The sequence below is a fragment of the Sylvia atricapilla genome, chromosome 6 (genome assembly GCF_009819655.1).
Source record: "Sylvia atricapilla isolate bSylAtr1 chromosome 6, bSylAtr1.pri, whole genome shotgun sequence".
Lineage (NCBI taxonomy): Eukaryota > Metazoa > Chordata > Aves > Passeriformes > Sylviidae > Sylvia > Sylvia atricapilla.
Window position 1 is genome coordinate 28,533,728 of NC_089145.1, and position 15,229 is coordinate 28,548,956.

General features: G+C 43.4%; 1 protein-coding gene across 1 annotated transcript in view; it reads left to right on the forward strand.

The window, feature by feature from the left end:
* LOC136362621 (deubiquitinase DESI2-like) overlaps positions 1–15,229 on the forward strand; it is a 54,808-nt gene that overhangs the window by 26,836 nt on the left and 12,743 nt on the right. Inside the window, exons 2-4 of the mRNA XM_066321328.1 lie at positions 6,111–6,183; positions 7,502–7,595; positions 8,587–8,728. Of these exons, the coding sequence (XP_066177425.1) occupies positions 6,111–6,183; positions 7,502–7,595; positions 8,587–8,728 (309 nt within the window). The remainder of the gene's footprint in view (positions 1–6,110; positions 6,184–7,501; positions 7,596–8,586; positions 8,729–15,229) is intronic.

The following is a 15,229-nucleotide window of genomic DNA, read 5'->3' on the forward strand; positions in this document are numbered from 1 at the left end:
ATTACTTGGGGAATAATCTCTGATCTTTTATGTGCCCTTTCCTTCCGCCTCTGTGCACCTGGATCTTGATTTAGAAAGCTGTATTGAGAAAACAAACCCCTCTGAAGCTGCTGGCTGTATGCTGTAAACAGCTGGGATTTTACCCACTGGTTTCCTGAAATGCTGTTCTCTAGCTTTCCCTTCCAGTTTTATCTTCTGTGCTCTCAATTTCTGGACCAATGCATCTCAGGATATAATGCTGAGGTATTACTTTGATGTTCCCTAGCTGGTCTCCTGCATCAATCTGATGTTGCCTTTTAAAGACTGCCTTTTGTGTTGAGATTTAACATTGCAAAGCATTCTCTTGGAGTTTGAGATAGGACCAAGACGTGTATTTGTTAGTGCACACAGTCCTTTGTATGTGCACTGGCATACATGAGGCTGCTTAGGTAACTTGGCTTCAGGGGCAAGCAGTGCCCTGGGTGTCCTCCACTTGGATTTGTTGAGCCAAGGGTCTCTTCAGCAAGCCAGATCCCCAATCCTATAAAGAGGAGACATCACCCTAAAGGGCCAAGTACTGTGTGTGTCTTGGCCCTCAGAAGAAAAGGATTAAAATTAAGCTCAGGTGGGAGGGCTGACAGTCTCTAATGGGACCTGTGTTGACAGGAGTCCCTTAACTTGCTCCTTGATGCCTAGTAATGTTTAAATATCATTCTTTACTGTTTTTTCCCTTTCTCCTAGAAGCAAAACTCTGCCAGTGAACTCACAGGGAAAAGGAAGTAATCCTTCTGAATTACATGCAGATGGTGCTTTGAGAAGAGATATAGACAAGTTAGTTACTGTTTTATCATCTGCACCCATCCTTGGTAAAGGTGTGTCGTTCAAAGCAGTGTGTGGTCACACCTGGACATCAGAGCACCAGACGAGGGCAGAGCCAAGCTCTCTCCAGCCTGGTACCCTGGAGCAGACATTGCTCGTGTGTGATGCCTGGTGAAGAGTAGAGCTCTTGGCAAGGATCTATGATGCTGAGTACTCTGAGTTTGCAGCTATTTATTGAAATCAGATCTAATTAACAACTGGTGGATTTCTTTTCTGTATGTTTATACAGACATAAGGAAGGAAGGCTTAGCATCTGTTCAGTAGTGGATAGATCTGGTGGAGTGGAATATCCAGTCAATATTGGGGTGATAAATGGAATATTGCTCAGTGTGTTGGCTGCTCAGAGAAAGTATCAAGTGCTCAGAACATCTGAGATACTCATAGAAGAGGTCTTGTCTTCAGCATCTGGGGAGCTGTTTAGTTAAACTGCTCAGCACATTGATGCAGGGAAGATTTTGGTGACACATTATGGAAAGTAATGAAGTAGGTCTGAAGTAGGGAAGAGAGAGTTAGTGACAGACACTTCAATGTTAAAATAAAGTATTAGTTGATGGTGGAAGTTAGTGGTTACATGGATGGGCCTCTTCTATCTGGAAACTCATGTTTCTGGCATGAGTTCCTGGGAACTCCTGCTCTGAGAACTTCCAGGATGATAAAATCTGCCAGTACCACATCATCTGCTTCATTATAGACCTGAAAGATGCATATCAGTATAATGAAGCTTTTTAGTTTCTTTCTTTTCTGGAAAGTTAGGGCATGGTTCACTGTTTTGATAAGACTTCTACCTCTGTGTGAGGGGTAAATGAAGTGAATAACAGAAGAACTGACTCAAAGTGTCTCCCAGAATCTAAACTATCTCACTGGTTATTCTGATCTCTGAACCAAACAAACAGAAAATCAGGGAAAAGCTAAATAAAACGTGAAAATTTTCAAATTCTACTTCATCAGGGACCTTCATTAAAAGCTATTAACTGACACACACAAACTAAATGCAGAGGTTCCTCTCTGGGTTTGAATTTTGAGTTCTGGGCTATCTGCTGCTGTTATGAAGTGATTATAGCCTGGTTAGCCTTGCTCCCTGGTCTGTTATCATCTGAGCTGTTCTTGGTCTCTGTTGAAATTGGAAATGAGACAGACTGCTCCAAGTCCCTCTGTGTATGGTTTAGGGCACAATTTTCCAGGCAGCATGCAATGCAAGCATGAATCACAACTCCCTTTAAGATACAGCTGTATTCAGTTCTCTGGCTCTTTGCATCTGACTGAACAGGCTGCAGATTTTTGTTTTTAATCTAAGCAATAACTGATTTACTCCAGAGATGAGTATTTGCTGACTGTTGCTGTTGTTCTTAGGCTCAGAATTGCAAACGCTTGCAAAACAAGGCCAGCTTGTGCATGTGTGTACAAACCTGGTTTCAAATCTGGCTTGGATTCTCTTTTCCAGCTCAGCAAGTGACTGACATGTTCACTTCAGCATAGCTTCCTCCCGAGACAAGCTGAGGGCTGTGCCAAAGTGCTCTGAGGCGTTCACTGTGAGTTCAGTCACACACTGGAGGCAGATTCTACAGCACCCTGGAGACAGGGGTGACATGAGGACAGTACTGCCATGATTCAGAGCTGCCTGGCACTTTGGTCTTGCTAGTAGGTCATATCAATATTGTATCAATAGAACCAAGATACAAATCAGACTCTGCTTCAATAACACCCTTGTGTGATTGAAATTATTTGAAAGAAAGTACTAAATCAGGATAGCTTCTGTTCAGTTCAAATTCTGCACTCCAATCTATAGTAGCTCATTTAAAGGAATTAATACTGAAAAATACACCATTTAAATACAGAAATGTCTGTGTCATGGTCATAATCTTGCAACACCTGGCATCAGCCAGAGAAACACTTTTGCTCCTCTTTTCTATATATCTGGAGGAGCCGCCTCATCATTTGTGCTTTCAGAGCTGTCCTGAAGCCTGTCTCTGTGCTCCTGGAGTTGGGCAGGATGGGTTGAAGGGGCTGAAATTCTGTGCTGTGAGCAAGAGTGCTGGGGGACAGGGCAGGCTTGTGATCTGAGAGTGTTCTGCATATGGGAGGGTGCTCTGCATGTATGAGGTGGTCAAGTGTCAGAACATTAACTAGTCAATCAAGGAGAGGGTTTTTTCTTGCTTGTTTGCTTATTTGTTTTTTGGATCCAACATAACCTTTAACATGAAAGAAGAAAAAGCTATAGCTGCAAGTGGCTTTTGGTGTATCTTCCTTGTTTGAAACACAAAGCCTGATGCAGAGGAGGCTCTGAAGATAGCCCTGATTTTGATAACTGGCAAGATTATTTCTAATATAAAAAGTCTCCTTTCTCTTCCCATTAGTTACTTCTCTAAGCAAAGCAGCTGGCGTGACCTGGGCATGTTTTGGTTGTATTGTTGCTGTGAGACAATAGCTCAGCCTGAGGGAAGAAGACAACCTACTTACCATATCATCTGGGAGTTGTTTCAGTAGGACTTGAGAAACAAGTGCTTCTCTGAAGCTCACTGAGACTACCTGAGACTATCTGAGCAGTTAACCCGTGAGCGCCCCTTCAGTCAGTTTGCAGACAACACCAAGTTGGACAGGAATGTTGATCTGCGTGAGGGTAGGAAGGCTCTGCAGAGAGATCTGGACAGGCTGGATCAATGGGCTGTGGCAAACCATATGAGGTGCTGTAAGGTGAAATGCCAGGTCCTGCACATGGGTCACAGCAATCCCAGGCAGTGCTTTAAGCTGTGGGATGAGTAGCTGGAAAGCTGCCCAGCAGGAAAGGATCTGGGAGTGCAGCAGCTGAACATGATCCGGTGTGTGCCCAGGTGGCCAAGAAGGCCAGTGGCATCCTGGCCTGTGTCAGCAATGGTGTGGCCAGCAGGACCAGAGCAGTGATTGTCCCCCTGTACTGTACACTGGTGAGGTCCTTCAAATCTTTTATCCCATTTTGGGCCCCTCACTACAAGAAAGACATTGAGGGGCTGGAGTGGGTCCAGAGAAAGGCAAGAGAGCTGGTGAAGGGTCTGGAGCACAAGCCTGAGGAGCAGCTGAGGGAGCTGGGGAGTGTTTAGCCTGGAGAAAATGAGGCTCAGGGGAGACCTGATTGCTCTTTACAACCAGAGAACAGGAGGCTGTCGTGAGGGGAGGGTTGGTCTCTTCTCCCAGGCAACAAGTGACAGGATGGAAATTACCTCAAGTTGTGTAAAGGGAGGTTCAGAATAGGTATTAGGAAAAATATCCTCACAGAAAGGGTTGTTAAGCATTGGAACAGACTGTATAAGGAAGTGGTGGAATTACCATCCTTGGAAGCATTTTAAAAAACAAGGGGATATGACACTGAAGACATGGTTTGGTGGTGAACATGGTAATGGTGCTAGGTTGATGGCTGGATTTGATGATCTTAGAGGTCTTTCCAACCTTAAAGATTCTATGATTCTATAAAGTGTGGGAGATACAGGAACTGAACGGAGGGTTTTCTGTCCAGGGGAGACAGGCTTTTTTCCCATGGTGTCATGTGTGGCCTCCACCTCTATCTTCTCCCCAGTCAGAGTAGGAATATTCCTGCTGCAGATAACTAGGCAACAGAGAACTGTGGGGATGGGCAGCAGAAGGCAAGAGCACCTAAATACCAGGCATGGTGTTCAACCCGGGGTTCAATGCTAATGTGCTGTCCCAACTGGCAGAGGCTAAGAGCTACCTGGCCCTAAAACCAAGAGTTTGCATAATTCAAGTGAAGAAGTAAATGCAAGTTACACAAGGTCTGCAGAGAGTGGTGGGCAGAGGTGCAGCTGGGGTCAGGCAGTTTACTGCCCTCCTGCAACAACACATCATTTGTGATACAAAAAAATTCACAAAGAACAAGAAGCATTACAACCTTTTCTGTAGGGAAATGGAGCTGCTGTACTGCCAGAGGCAAGCATTTTTGGGGACATGGTTTGAGATACCAAGATTAGCCATATCTTATGTCAGGCTTGGGACTGTGGCTTTCATGTCAAAGCTACTGTGTTTTTTCACAGTAGCAGTGGTTCTGCAGAAAACATTTTCAGGTGATTTACAGAGCTACTGCAGTCATCATAAATACATAAGCAAGTAGTGCAAGCACAGTAGGTGGAGAATGCCAGACCTCTGGTTGCCTGACAGCAGAGGGGCTCTTACTCATACCATGGCAGCTCAGTGACACCAGACACAGGGAAGGTGCAGCTTATTCTGGTTCCACAAGAAGCTGCTACCAGACCCAGAAGAGAATTTTAGTTAAATGAACCTGTCATGTCCTTGCACAGGAACAAGTGAACAACACTCATTTTACTCACGGTGGTAGATTAAAAGCAGAATTTAGTTGCTCTGAGTTACTAGAAGATGTATCTTCATCGCACAGCAGCTGTAAGTGAACTGTAAATATACCAGGCATGGGCAGTTTCCTCAGTGCCTGAAAACATCGTTTCTGTAGCAGTGCAGCTCTGCAGCTGACCTAATAATGCCGAGCAGGGCTAATTATCTCCAATGCAGCATTGCCCTGGCATGGCTGTACAGCTTCCTGCTCCGGAATTAGCTTATCTGGGCCTTGTTTGGGTGTCTGCACTGTCCTTCACGGTGTGGTGGAAACAGGCCCTGCGCAGTGCTTGGCAGAGGACCATCACACGCATGCACTGGACTGCAGTGTTTCTCTGCTCTAAATGTAACAGGGGGATGCTGGCCTCCAGAGCAGTGGAGTTACTTAACAGCTCCTCTTGAAAGTTTCTCTGACCTATTGGGGCAACAAACATCCATCTCTATGATCTCTTTGCCTAAAACCAAACTCGTAATAAGTAGAGGTGCTGGGAGGCGATGTTACAAGGTATGTGGAAAATAATTGGGGATTCTCTTATGGAAGATTTTGAAGATCAAATAAGCAAGTGAATTGGTAAAACTGACTCAGTGTCAGGAATTAGGTGAGAAGACAGATAAATAACCACACATCCTGTAGCAGCTGGGTTTATGCAGTTTCAGGTCCAGTTGTATCTTAATACAGGTTAGCACCTTAGGCGAAAAGGGTTAGATGAGCATTTCTTGGAGAGCTAATCCAATCCATATGAATAAACACAGTGTCCACTTCTGTTGGTCTGTAAAGTCCCAGTTTGTCTGTCTCAAGATAATTTCAAAATCATTCGTCTCCTTAAGAGGAACTGGGGAGATAGGGGATATACCCTAGACCAAGATCATGTGTTTCTCTTCCACTAATGCTTCCCAATGTGGCATTTCTCTTACTGTAGTACTGGATAAACGAATACACCTCCACCTTGGGGATTGGGGTCTTCCACTCCGGCATCGAGATCTACGGCAGAGGTATGAAGCATTTCCCTTTTATTACCTGCAGAACATGGCGACCACTGTATGGCAAACCTGATAGAGAAAAGCACCCCAAACCTACAGCTTTTGACAAGGAATGTTTTGAGGAATAAAAACTGAAAAATGTAGCCTATTCTCTTTTCAGAGTCCACTGTGGAGTCCAGGAGGGACTTGTGCAGTTCTGTTATGAACCATGTAGTCCTTCGTATTCAGCCTGTTAATGCAGCCTGTATAGCTTGTGCAGGTGTGAGGCAGGATGGCAGATAGGAGGAGCAATGCTGGAAAGCCATTCTGTAGTGAAGGAGGGGGATAGAAAATGAGAGAAATGAGGGAGGGGGAAGAGAGGTGGATCAGAGGTTAAGGCCTGCAGATGTGTTTGTGCTAATTCCCTGTCAGGAAAAATTATTTTTCCAGTAATTCTTTATGAATGTATATGGTCTAGAAATCTTGGAATCTGGATCTCCAGATTTTGGAAACCGTTGATTTGAAACAGTAAAGTTGCAAAAAAAAGGCAAATGTCGTGTAACATTTCTGAAATTGTCTGGATGGGGTACAAGCTGATTAGACCAACCCATTTCAAAAGTCAAGGGATCTGGAAAACATCTGTAACGTGGGGAAGATGAACTAGCATCACAGACTTTGTTTCCTTTTTCAGCATTACATGGGAATGAATTGGCTACTCACTCATGGTATTTTTAGGCAGTGCCATGCAGTAGCCAGACCTCCTGTGGCGCTATTTCCATCTTGAGCACAGAGGCTTGTCACGGGCCCTTTGATACCATGGGGACCACAGGCTGTGTCTCACAGGCCATGCAAGGTGGCCTGTGTGACATGGAGAGACTCCCTAGCCTGACCTGTGTGCTGAGGCAGCAGAGTACAATCAGCCTGGCTTTCTGCGATGACTTCCCACTCACTGCCTGTAAATCCCTCTGGTAGATTTGATTTCTCCCTGCTCTAGAAACGGCTTCTTCCAGCTCAGTAGAACCACTGGCAGCCTCTCATAGTTTATCCAGATGCCTTCCATGCAGAATTTTCCACTGAAAGAAAGCCACCTTGATGGGGACAAAGACAGGCTCGGAGAGTGTTCCTGGTGCTGTGGGAAAGCAGTAGTGCTAGCATGGATGGAGGTTGTGAGGGCATCCTCAGTCCAAAAGGTAACAAGGCAGCGCAAACAGCTTTCAGAGTCTGGCTGAAAGAGATTTTGGCAATAGCCCAGCCTCTGGTGCTGATGTTGAGCCATGCAGACAGCTGCCATAGACTTTTTCCTGACATGGCGTTCATTCAATTACTCACAGTCTGTTTCTTTCCTTGTCAGAGTTTGCCTATGGAGGGCATCCCTACCCTTTCAGTGGGATTTTCGAGATCACACCTGGCAGTGCGGTAGAACTTGGCGAGACCTTTAAATTCAAGTAAGGGCCCTTTTCTACATCTTCCCCTCTGCCCTTGGTAGCCATTGGTATAGGGGGAGCAGAGAAGTCCTGACCTGTGGCTCCTCCTTTCACTCCCCTCATAAGTGCCCTCACTGCCATCCTTTACATGATGCTGATACAAAGGCAGCCCTGCAAGGGATTTTGGAGGTGGATAAAAGAGTGTGTACAGCAAACAGGGAACAGTGATGCACTGTGTTTGTCAGAGATTAAGAGCACACTTACAAATGAGTGTTTTGTTCTCTTTTCCCATTTTATTCATCTTCAGTGCCCCCAGCTTTTCCTGTTACACAGAAGAAATTCACAGGGGAAAAAAAATAAGCCTTCTCCTTTTATGAGTAGCCCCCATCTGTGGGTATTGCACAGAGTACCTGATATTGCTGCTCTGTTACAAGGCACAGACTGGCTGCTAGAGGAGTCTGAGAGGATGCTGCATTCTTGTGTTGTTCAAGATGCTCAGACTGTGGGACTGTGGGTCAAGGAAATGTCAGTGGGGGGGGGGCTTGACCTTGCCAGACCACCAGTTTATGTTGAGGGCTATTTTAGAGCAAGTGCTACTGAGTGAATATTGGGAGAAGCAGTAGGTGTCTGCATAAAGTTTTCAGTCTGCTCCTTCCTGGCCCAGGGGACCCTCCTGATTGTGGAAAAAACATCTCCTCTCTTGTAATAGAAATTTCTCTTCTGAGATGATGGGCAGAGTAGGAGCAGATGCCCAGAGCTGAGACTTCCATGGTGGTGAGCAAGAAGATCTCAGGGCTGTTGCCTGTGTGATAACTGGCTTTGTGGAAAAGCTGTGGATATTACTGTGCCATTCTGTTAGTGATAGTCTCTGACAGCCTCAGATATGCACGTCTATAACATTTTAAGCCTGTCTTTCTTGCCAATATCTGATAATTTCCTTCTCCCTTGGTTTGTATCACACTCTTCACTGTATCTTTCTGTTTTTCCTGTTGGATGTTTTGTTTTTAACTAGAGAATCCATTGCCTTGGGCACTACAGACTTCACAGAAGAGGACGTGGATAAGATTATGGAAGAGCTGGGCAAGGAATACAAAGGAAATGCGTACCACTTGATGCACAAGAACTGTAATCACTTTTCTTCTGCTCTGGCTGAGGTGGGCACAAATGAGGTTTATTTATTCTTTTTTTACTGCTTCAGTCCTGTAGTAATGTTCACAGAAAGGGACCTGGGGTCAGCACATCCTGCCAGGTCAGAGCCCATAGCCAAATACTCTCTCTTTGCCCTTAATATTTTTGGAAGCCCTTTGCTGTTGAAAGGGATGGGATCAGGAGGTAGAGATACGGCAGGTTTATCACATGTTTGGTCTAAACTGTGTGGGAAAATAGGAGTGCTTTAATTTGGTTCACTGAACAGGCACTGAGCAGGAATTGAAAGACAGACCTGGTTTGCATGCAAATGAGCATCATTTTTATAACAAACATAAATAACAGTGTATGATCTGCAAAGACATAAATGGTTTATTAGTGTTCTGGAAACAAATTTGTTCTATTCAGAGAGTGGGCATTCTTTTTCTTTATTTAATCTGCACTATCCAAACCTATTAAAAAAAGAATTGATTTTCTTATAGACATCTTCGATGCTTATTCACTTCCATGTTCTCAAAACCACTGTGAGTTTTGAGAATTATAAGAGAGCTGTTATTTCTGCTCAAAGACAACTGAAGCACAGAGAAACATGAATTTTATTCTATCTATCTGCTGATTTGGGGCATCATCCAAAGATGTAATTATTTTGGGGGGAAGTTGCCTTCCTCCTCAACTCCCAGATGAACTGGTTAAAGTGTGTTTCAATTAAGGTGCGAATATTCAGCATTTGTGTAAATCTGATTTCCAGATCTTAACGCAGTGTCCAAAAAAGATGGGAAAAGCACAAAATGGAAGTGATCTTCTATAAAAACTCTTTCTGTAATTCCCATACTTGCTTTATGGCAAACTCAAGGAGAGAATATAATTTGTTATGGTAGGGTAGGACTGCTGTAACAGTGAAACTTTAATTTCTCCCTCTGGAATCCTTATCCTAATTAATTATACATCTCTTGCCTTTCCTCATCATATGGGGCAAAGGTCCTATGCCAATAACCTCATTTGTCACAAGTGTTCATTCATCCCCAAACAAGCCCTTCATGGATCCCAAGTGAGATGTGTGGAAAAAGTACTGTATGATTTTGTAAGAAAATACCAAGTGAATCTGAGAACAAGCAGTTGATTTACAAGGGACCTGCTTAGGCTCTTAGGAACATCAATACTCTTTTGGTTCCATCCTTATTAGTTATATAAAGAGTCCTTTCTGCAAATGTTAGCAAATTAAAACCAACAGGAAGGAATTGAATTTGTACAAACAGAGAATGAAGTTCCAAGCAATACAGTGAGCAAACCAATGTCAGCCACACTACTAATTTGGAATCAAATATCAAATTACTAAAAGAGAAAATAGGAACTTTAAAATTTTTGAAGGAAACTCAGGAGAAAGTTGTGGAATTATTAGGAAAACATAAACAAAATCCTTTACCTGCAGCAGTGAAATAGTCACTGCTTACTATGTACTTTGAAAAGCAAAATGCCTGTCTTGTCTCTAAGCTCTAAAGTCAAAGCCATTCTTCCTTGATTCTACTGCTACACATCAGTGTATCCCTCACTGCCCCTTCCTTGTCCAGCTTTCCTCACACAAGTCAACTAAGAGATCTTACAGAAGAACTAGTAATGTATTTTAAATTTTGTTTTCAATATGCTTTCACTGAGCATCTTTTTAGGAGTGGAGTTTAGGGTTAAGCTTCCCTGCAAGAGCTTTCTTGGTGGATTCAGAGCACTCATTCATCACCCTGTAACCTGTCTGGATTGTAAAGCAAAAGCCTGAATGGCTGGTTCTGACACTTCTGCTCCCAGGAGCAGAATTTTCTCAAGATTTATGTCAGTTTAAATAAGCCCTTCATGGGCAAGCAGGATCTTTTGTTGCTGTTGCTCTTCACATATGCCTGTGTTTATCAACCCTCTCTAATGCATTACAAATGCAAACCTGGAGGAGCTGGACAGCCAGCCCAGGAGCAGAATGTCCTGGATGATCTCTAGCATGGGGATACAGAAAATGGGAGCTGAAATTCTTATAAACATAGCTGGTGGTATGACACTAGGCAAAAGTCCTAGCCATTCAATAAGCCTCAGTCAGCAACATGAGGAATACATGTGGCTGCCTTACAATAGGTAGCCCCATCCATTCTGGTAAGAACAGTGATTTTGGCAATTTGGAGCTGGGTGAGAAGTAGCGTAGCTTACCTTGGGATACTTCTGATCTTTTGGAGGAAGTCTGCTTGAAATCTATTGAGACAGAACTGAAAGTTTCTGTTCTCAACATCTGAATGCTTTCTTTACTTCCCAGCCTAAGTGATTTTTTTTCTCTTGCTCTTCTTGTAGTTCCCATTGAAACTAAACAAACTAAAAATCATTGCAATGGGAGGCTCCAATCCCTTCCATGTAGAGCTGCAAGATGCATCCTCATAGTGCACAGAACATGCTGGCTACATGACGACTGGCTCACAAGCCTGTGTAGTTATGTGTCACCATATAGCCATAAAACAGAAATTATATTTGTGCCCAAATCTCTTTAGTATTTGTATTGCTCTTTTCTTCAGACTCGTCATCTGCGAGGGAGTAATAGCAACAACAACAACAACAAGAGAAATATTTAGCACCTATTATAGCATACTCATGTTATGTGACAGTTAAAGACAGTAAACTCTGACAGTTAAAGACAGTAAACTTTATTTCTTTGGATAATTTTTCTTTGGAAAAACAAAGAACAAAGCACTGGAACTGGGGTTTCATTCCAGCCACAAAAAAACCCCACAAACAACAAACCAACAAACAAACCAGCAGCCAAGGATTTTGTGTGCAAATTCTTGATCTCACTGTTGCTGTAGCCCATCTGAAATGTGATGCTGTAGGTATCACAATGCTCTTTTACCCCAGAGAGGGCTTGGGATGGACCATCCTTTTTAGCATGGAAGAGGGAATGCCCAGCTCTGCTCCCAGCAGCCCTTAATGCTTCTCTGCATAAAGGCATAAACCATTCTCCATGTTAGGAAGATGGTTTTTCTGAGCCTCCTGGGTAATTCCAAGCAGGTCACATCCTGTGCTGTGCCAAAGTATCCACCTCCTTGCATACTGAGTTATTTGCTTCCTTCAAAAAGGGCTCTGAAATCTTTTGATGACAGCTCTCTCATCTGGTTTTTGGCTTGTCTTGCTCTGTTTCAGCATGCAAAACCAGAACTTTCTAGCCAAGTCGTGGTGTCTGAGTTAATGTGTGTTTACACAGACCTTCTGGCAGGCCTTGAGGTTTGGTTGTAGGCCCTGTGCTAGGGAGCTGTATTCAGGCACCCCAATTTCCTCAGCTGGATGTGGCCTTGCTAATTAGTATCCATACAGATGTTGTCCCTGTGGCAGGCCATGGGCGGGGGGATAATGCCATCTGGTCATATAGACTGAGGGTAAACGTAGCCATGTGTGCCGCTGGCTGGGGTCACAAATCTGCAGAGGGAAGGGGAAGGAGGTGTAAGATTGGCTCTCCCTCCTGGATCAGCTTCCTCAGGATCATGCTGTGAGACAACAGTCACATATCCAGTTGCCAGGAGTTGTAGAACAGGTTCCTCTTCCTCAAAAGGACTGCTGAAATCCCTTTATTTTCAGATTTTTTTTTTGTTTTATTTTCCTTTATCTGTGTGTTCTCAACAAATAGAACATCCATCCAGAAATCCTCTATCTACATCTGTTTAGGAAACGTTTTTTCTGTCAAATTCCCATTTAATATGACAATGTCTTGGGTCCTACCATGATAATTGGTAACAGTCTTGAAGAGTTACATGCAGGCTGACTGCTGATGGTTAGGGGTGTGTCTGGACCTGTGACACTGCCATTTGGCCATGCACCTTGAAAAGTCCCTGGACTACAGAAGTCCAGCACGGGCAGCTAAACTGTACTTAACCACTGGGCATGCCTTTGATCTACTATCTACCTCTGAAAAAACTCACGTTTCAGTACAATTGCAGCCTCATTGTCTGCTGCTGTGGTATTGAGCCTCTCCCTGAATCCACGCATGTCTTCTGAGTCTTCTGAACTTCCTGCCCACAGTGCTTGTAAGCTGCAAGGGGCTTTCTTTGTTACCCTTTCATTGCCACTTAGCTCTGAAGTTTCTTTATTCTCTACTGCACACTGTCAAGCATATTTAACTTGCTCAAGACTCAGTTCTCTCCCTGCTTTGCCAGTTCCCTATAGACTTTTAACAAGCAGCTATTGGAACAAAGAGGCATGGCTTGGTCTACTCACAAAGCAGCTTCTCTGGAAGGAAAACAAAGGATGCTGCAGTTTCGACTGCAGCAGTTCAGACTTCATCTCTAATGCCATTTTATGGCAGCTTTCTCAGTAAATGAACATGCTGCATGATGAGGAGTCTCTTCCTGTGGATTCTTCTTCACCAGGAACTTTGGGTTATTGAAGAAGTGAAGAACTACCAGAAAGCATAAGTGTCTTCACAGCATTTTAATTAGTTTTGAAGGAAGTTCTGATGTAAAGCAGGACAGAATTTCCTGATGGATAATCATAAGAAAGAAATCTGATGCACTCCTTGTGCATTTGCCCAGGAGTCAAAGTCCCTTTATACCCACCATTTTATACCCCTTTGCAGCCTTCTTTACCCTCACCATCTGTGTCAGTGTAGAAATGTGAGAGAACCTTGACTCTAGCAGTCAAAATCTAGTAATGGTTGTCTCAGCCACTTGATTCCTGCAAGATGATGTCATGATACCTGTATTTATAAACCTCTTAAGCAAATTGTTTGTGGGTTAAAATGAAGAGGTCCATCAACTGAGATTAGCAACTCTCCTGCAAGAAGCTTACTCCTTTCATGTTGCTTATGCTGCCAGCCCCCAAAATCAAGTAGTACCATACTCTCTGAAGAAACTGTCCAAGAGGAAGTGCAATCCTTTTGGAGGACTTATGCTTACAATTCATGCAAAGAAAAATCAATGAAGTCATCATCATCATATCCCAAACTTCCTGTCCTGTTCTGAGTTTATTTACCATTCTGTGCTTTAGTATTACAGTGGGGTTTCATTCTAATGAAGTTATGCACATGTGGGGAATTCAGTTAGGGCTATGTCAAGACTGGAAAAAGCCCTTCTGTTTGATCATCTGTTTTAAGTTACTTTGTTCCTAACAATCCTCTGCAATCCTCCCCAACGTATACTTACAGCAATACGTTCAAAGGGCCCTTCAAGTAATTGCAAAATATTTATGTTCTTTATGAGTTGTCCTGGCTGATGAAAAAGGCTACTTAAACTCTGTCAGATGGTAAAAAATACTGGCTTTTGAACATTAATAAAACATTTTAAAACAAACAAATAAAAAAGGCTAAAATAATTGTTTTTTTCCACAATGTGAACTGTTGAATTTCCTGATTTTTTTAGAACACAGAGATGTGAGATAGAAAAAGGACAGAAGTTACAAATTGCTCTAAAGAAGACGTAAAATCAGGGAAAAACAAACTCAAAGAAATTCCTATACTACAAGTCACCTGAGAGGACCTGAAGGTCTTAGGTCCTATCCTTGCTACTGGTCACAGCAGAAGCAGTGGTCACTGCAGCAGTGGGCCACAAGAAACTATGATGTGAGGTGTCAAGAATGACTGTCAGTTACACGCTTTGTCACCAAGTCTGTTCTTTGGGTATAAGGGTAGGAGCATGCAGACACAGGGAATTATGAAATTGCTGTCAGAAGGCTCTTTTCAGTGCAAGAGCATGGCTCATGATTTCCCTGCAAGCCTACAATAGAATTTGGACTTGTGGAAGGCAAATCTTGGGTGAGGCAAAAGCATACTTGGCACAGCTTGTACTTCCAAACATATGTAAAGGTGGAAGGTTGACTGACATGGATTGAGTTTGGGCATATAAGAATAGGAGCCCTTTGTATGGGTGTGCTGAGTGTATGATGTGCTGATGGATGGATATGCTGAGTATACAGTGCCTGAAGACAGCTTCTGCACAGGAGATAGCAGCAACTAGAGGATGAGGGGGAGGATGAAGGTTTACTGCTTTAAGGTTCTTCTCCAGTCTGGTGATATTCTTCAGTGTCGAATGTAAGGATCACACATGTCACTGGATCTCAAGGACTCTGAAAAAGCTCTTGCTTCTTAGCCCATTCACAAACAGAAGACAACTCATTTGACTTCTCACCAGCAATTTTCTATGCTTCTGAAGCTTTCTAAATAAGCTATGGAGCTGTGTTCTTACCAGAGTGACGACAGTTGCTACAACACGTCTCAGAAAAGGACAAACCGCCATGGGAAGGGAGAAAAACACCTCTGAATTAGCACCATAACTGGAAGATTAGTGAAATGACTCAAGGAAACCACTTCTTCTCCTTTCATTAATGTGATTACTGCCAAGCAACTCTCCCTGTTTAAGGAAACCCTCTAGCACCTTGTTATAGGACATACAGCACATCATTATCAAAGAAATGTGGCTTCTGAGCACCAGGGAAGGCAGCCCCTTTTAATCCCCAAGAGCTTTACCTAGTGGTGGGAAAGCAATGAAGTCAGTGGGTCTTAT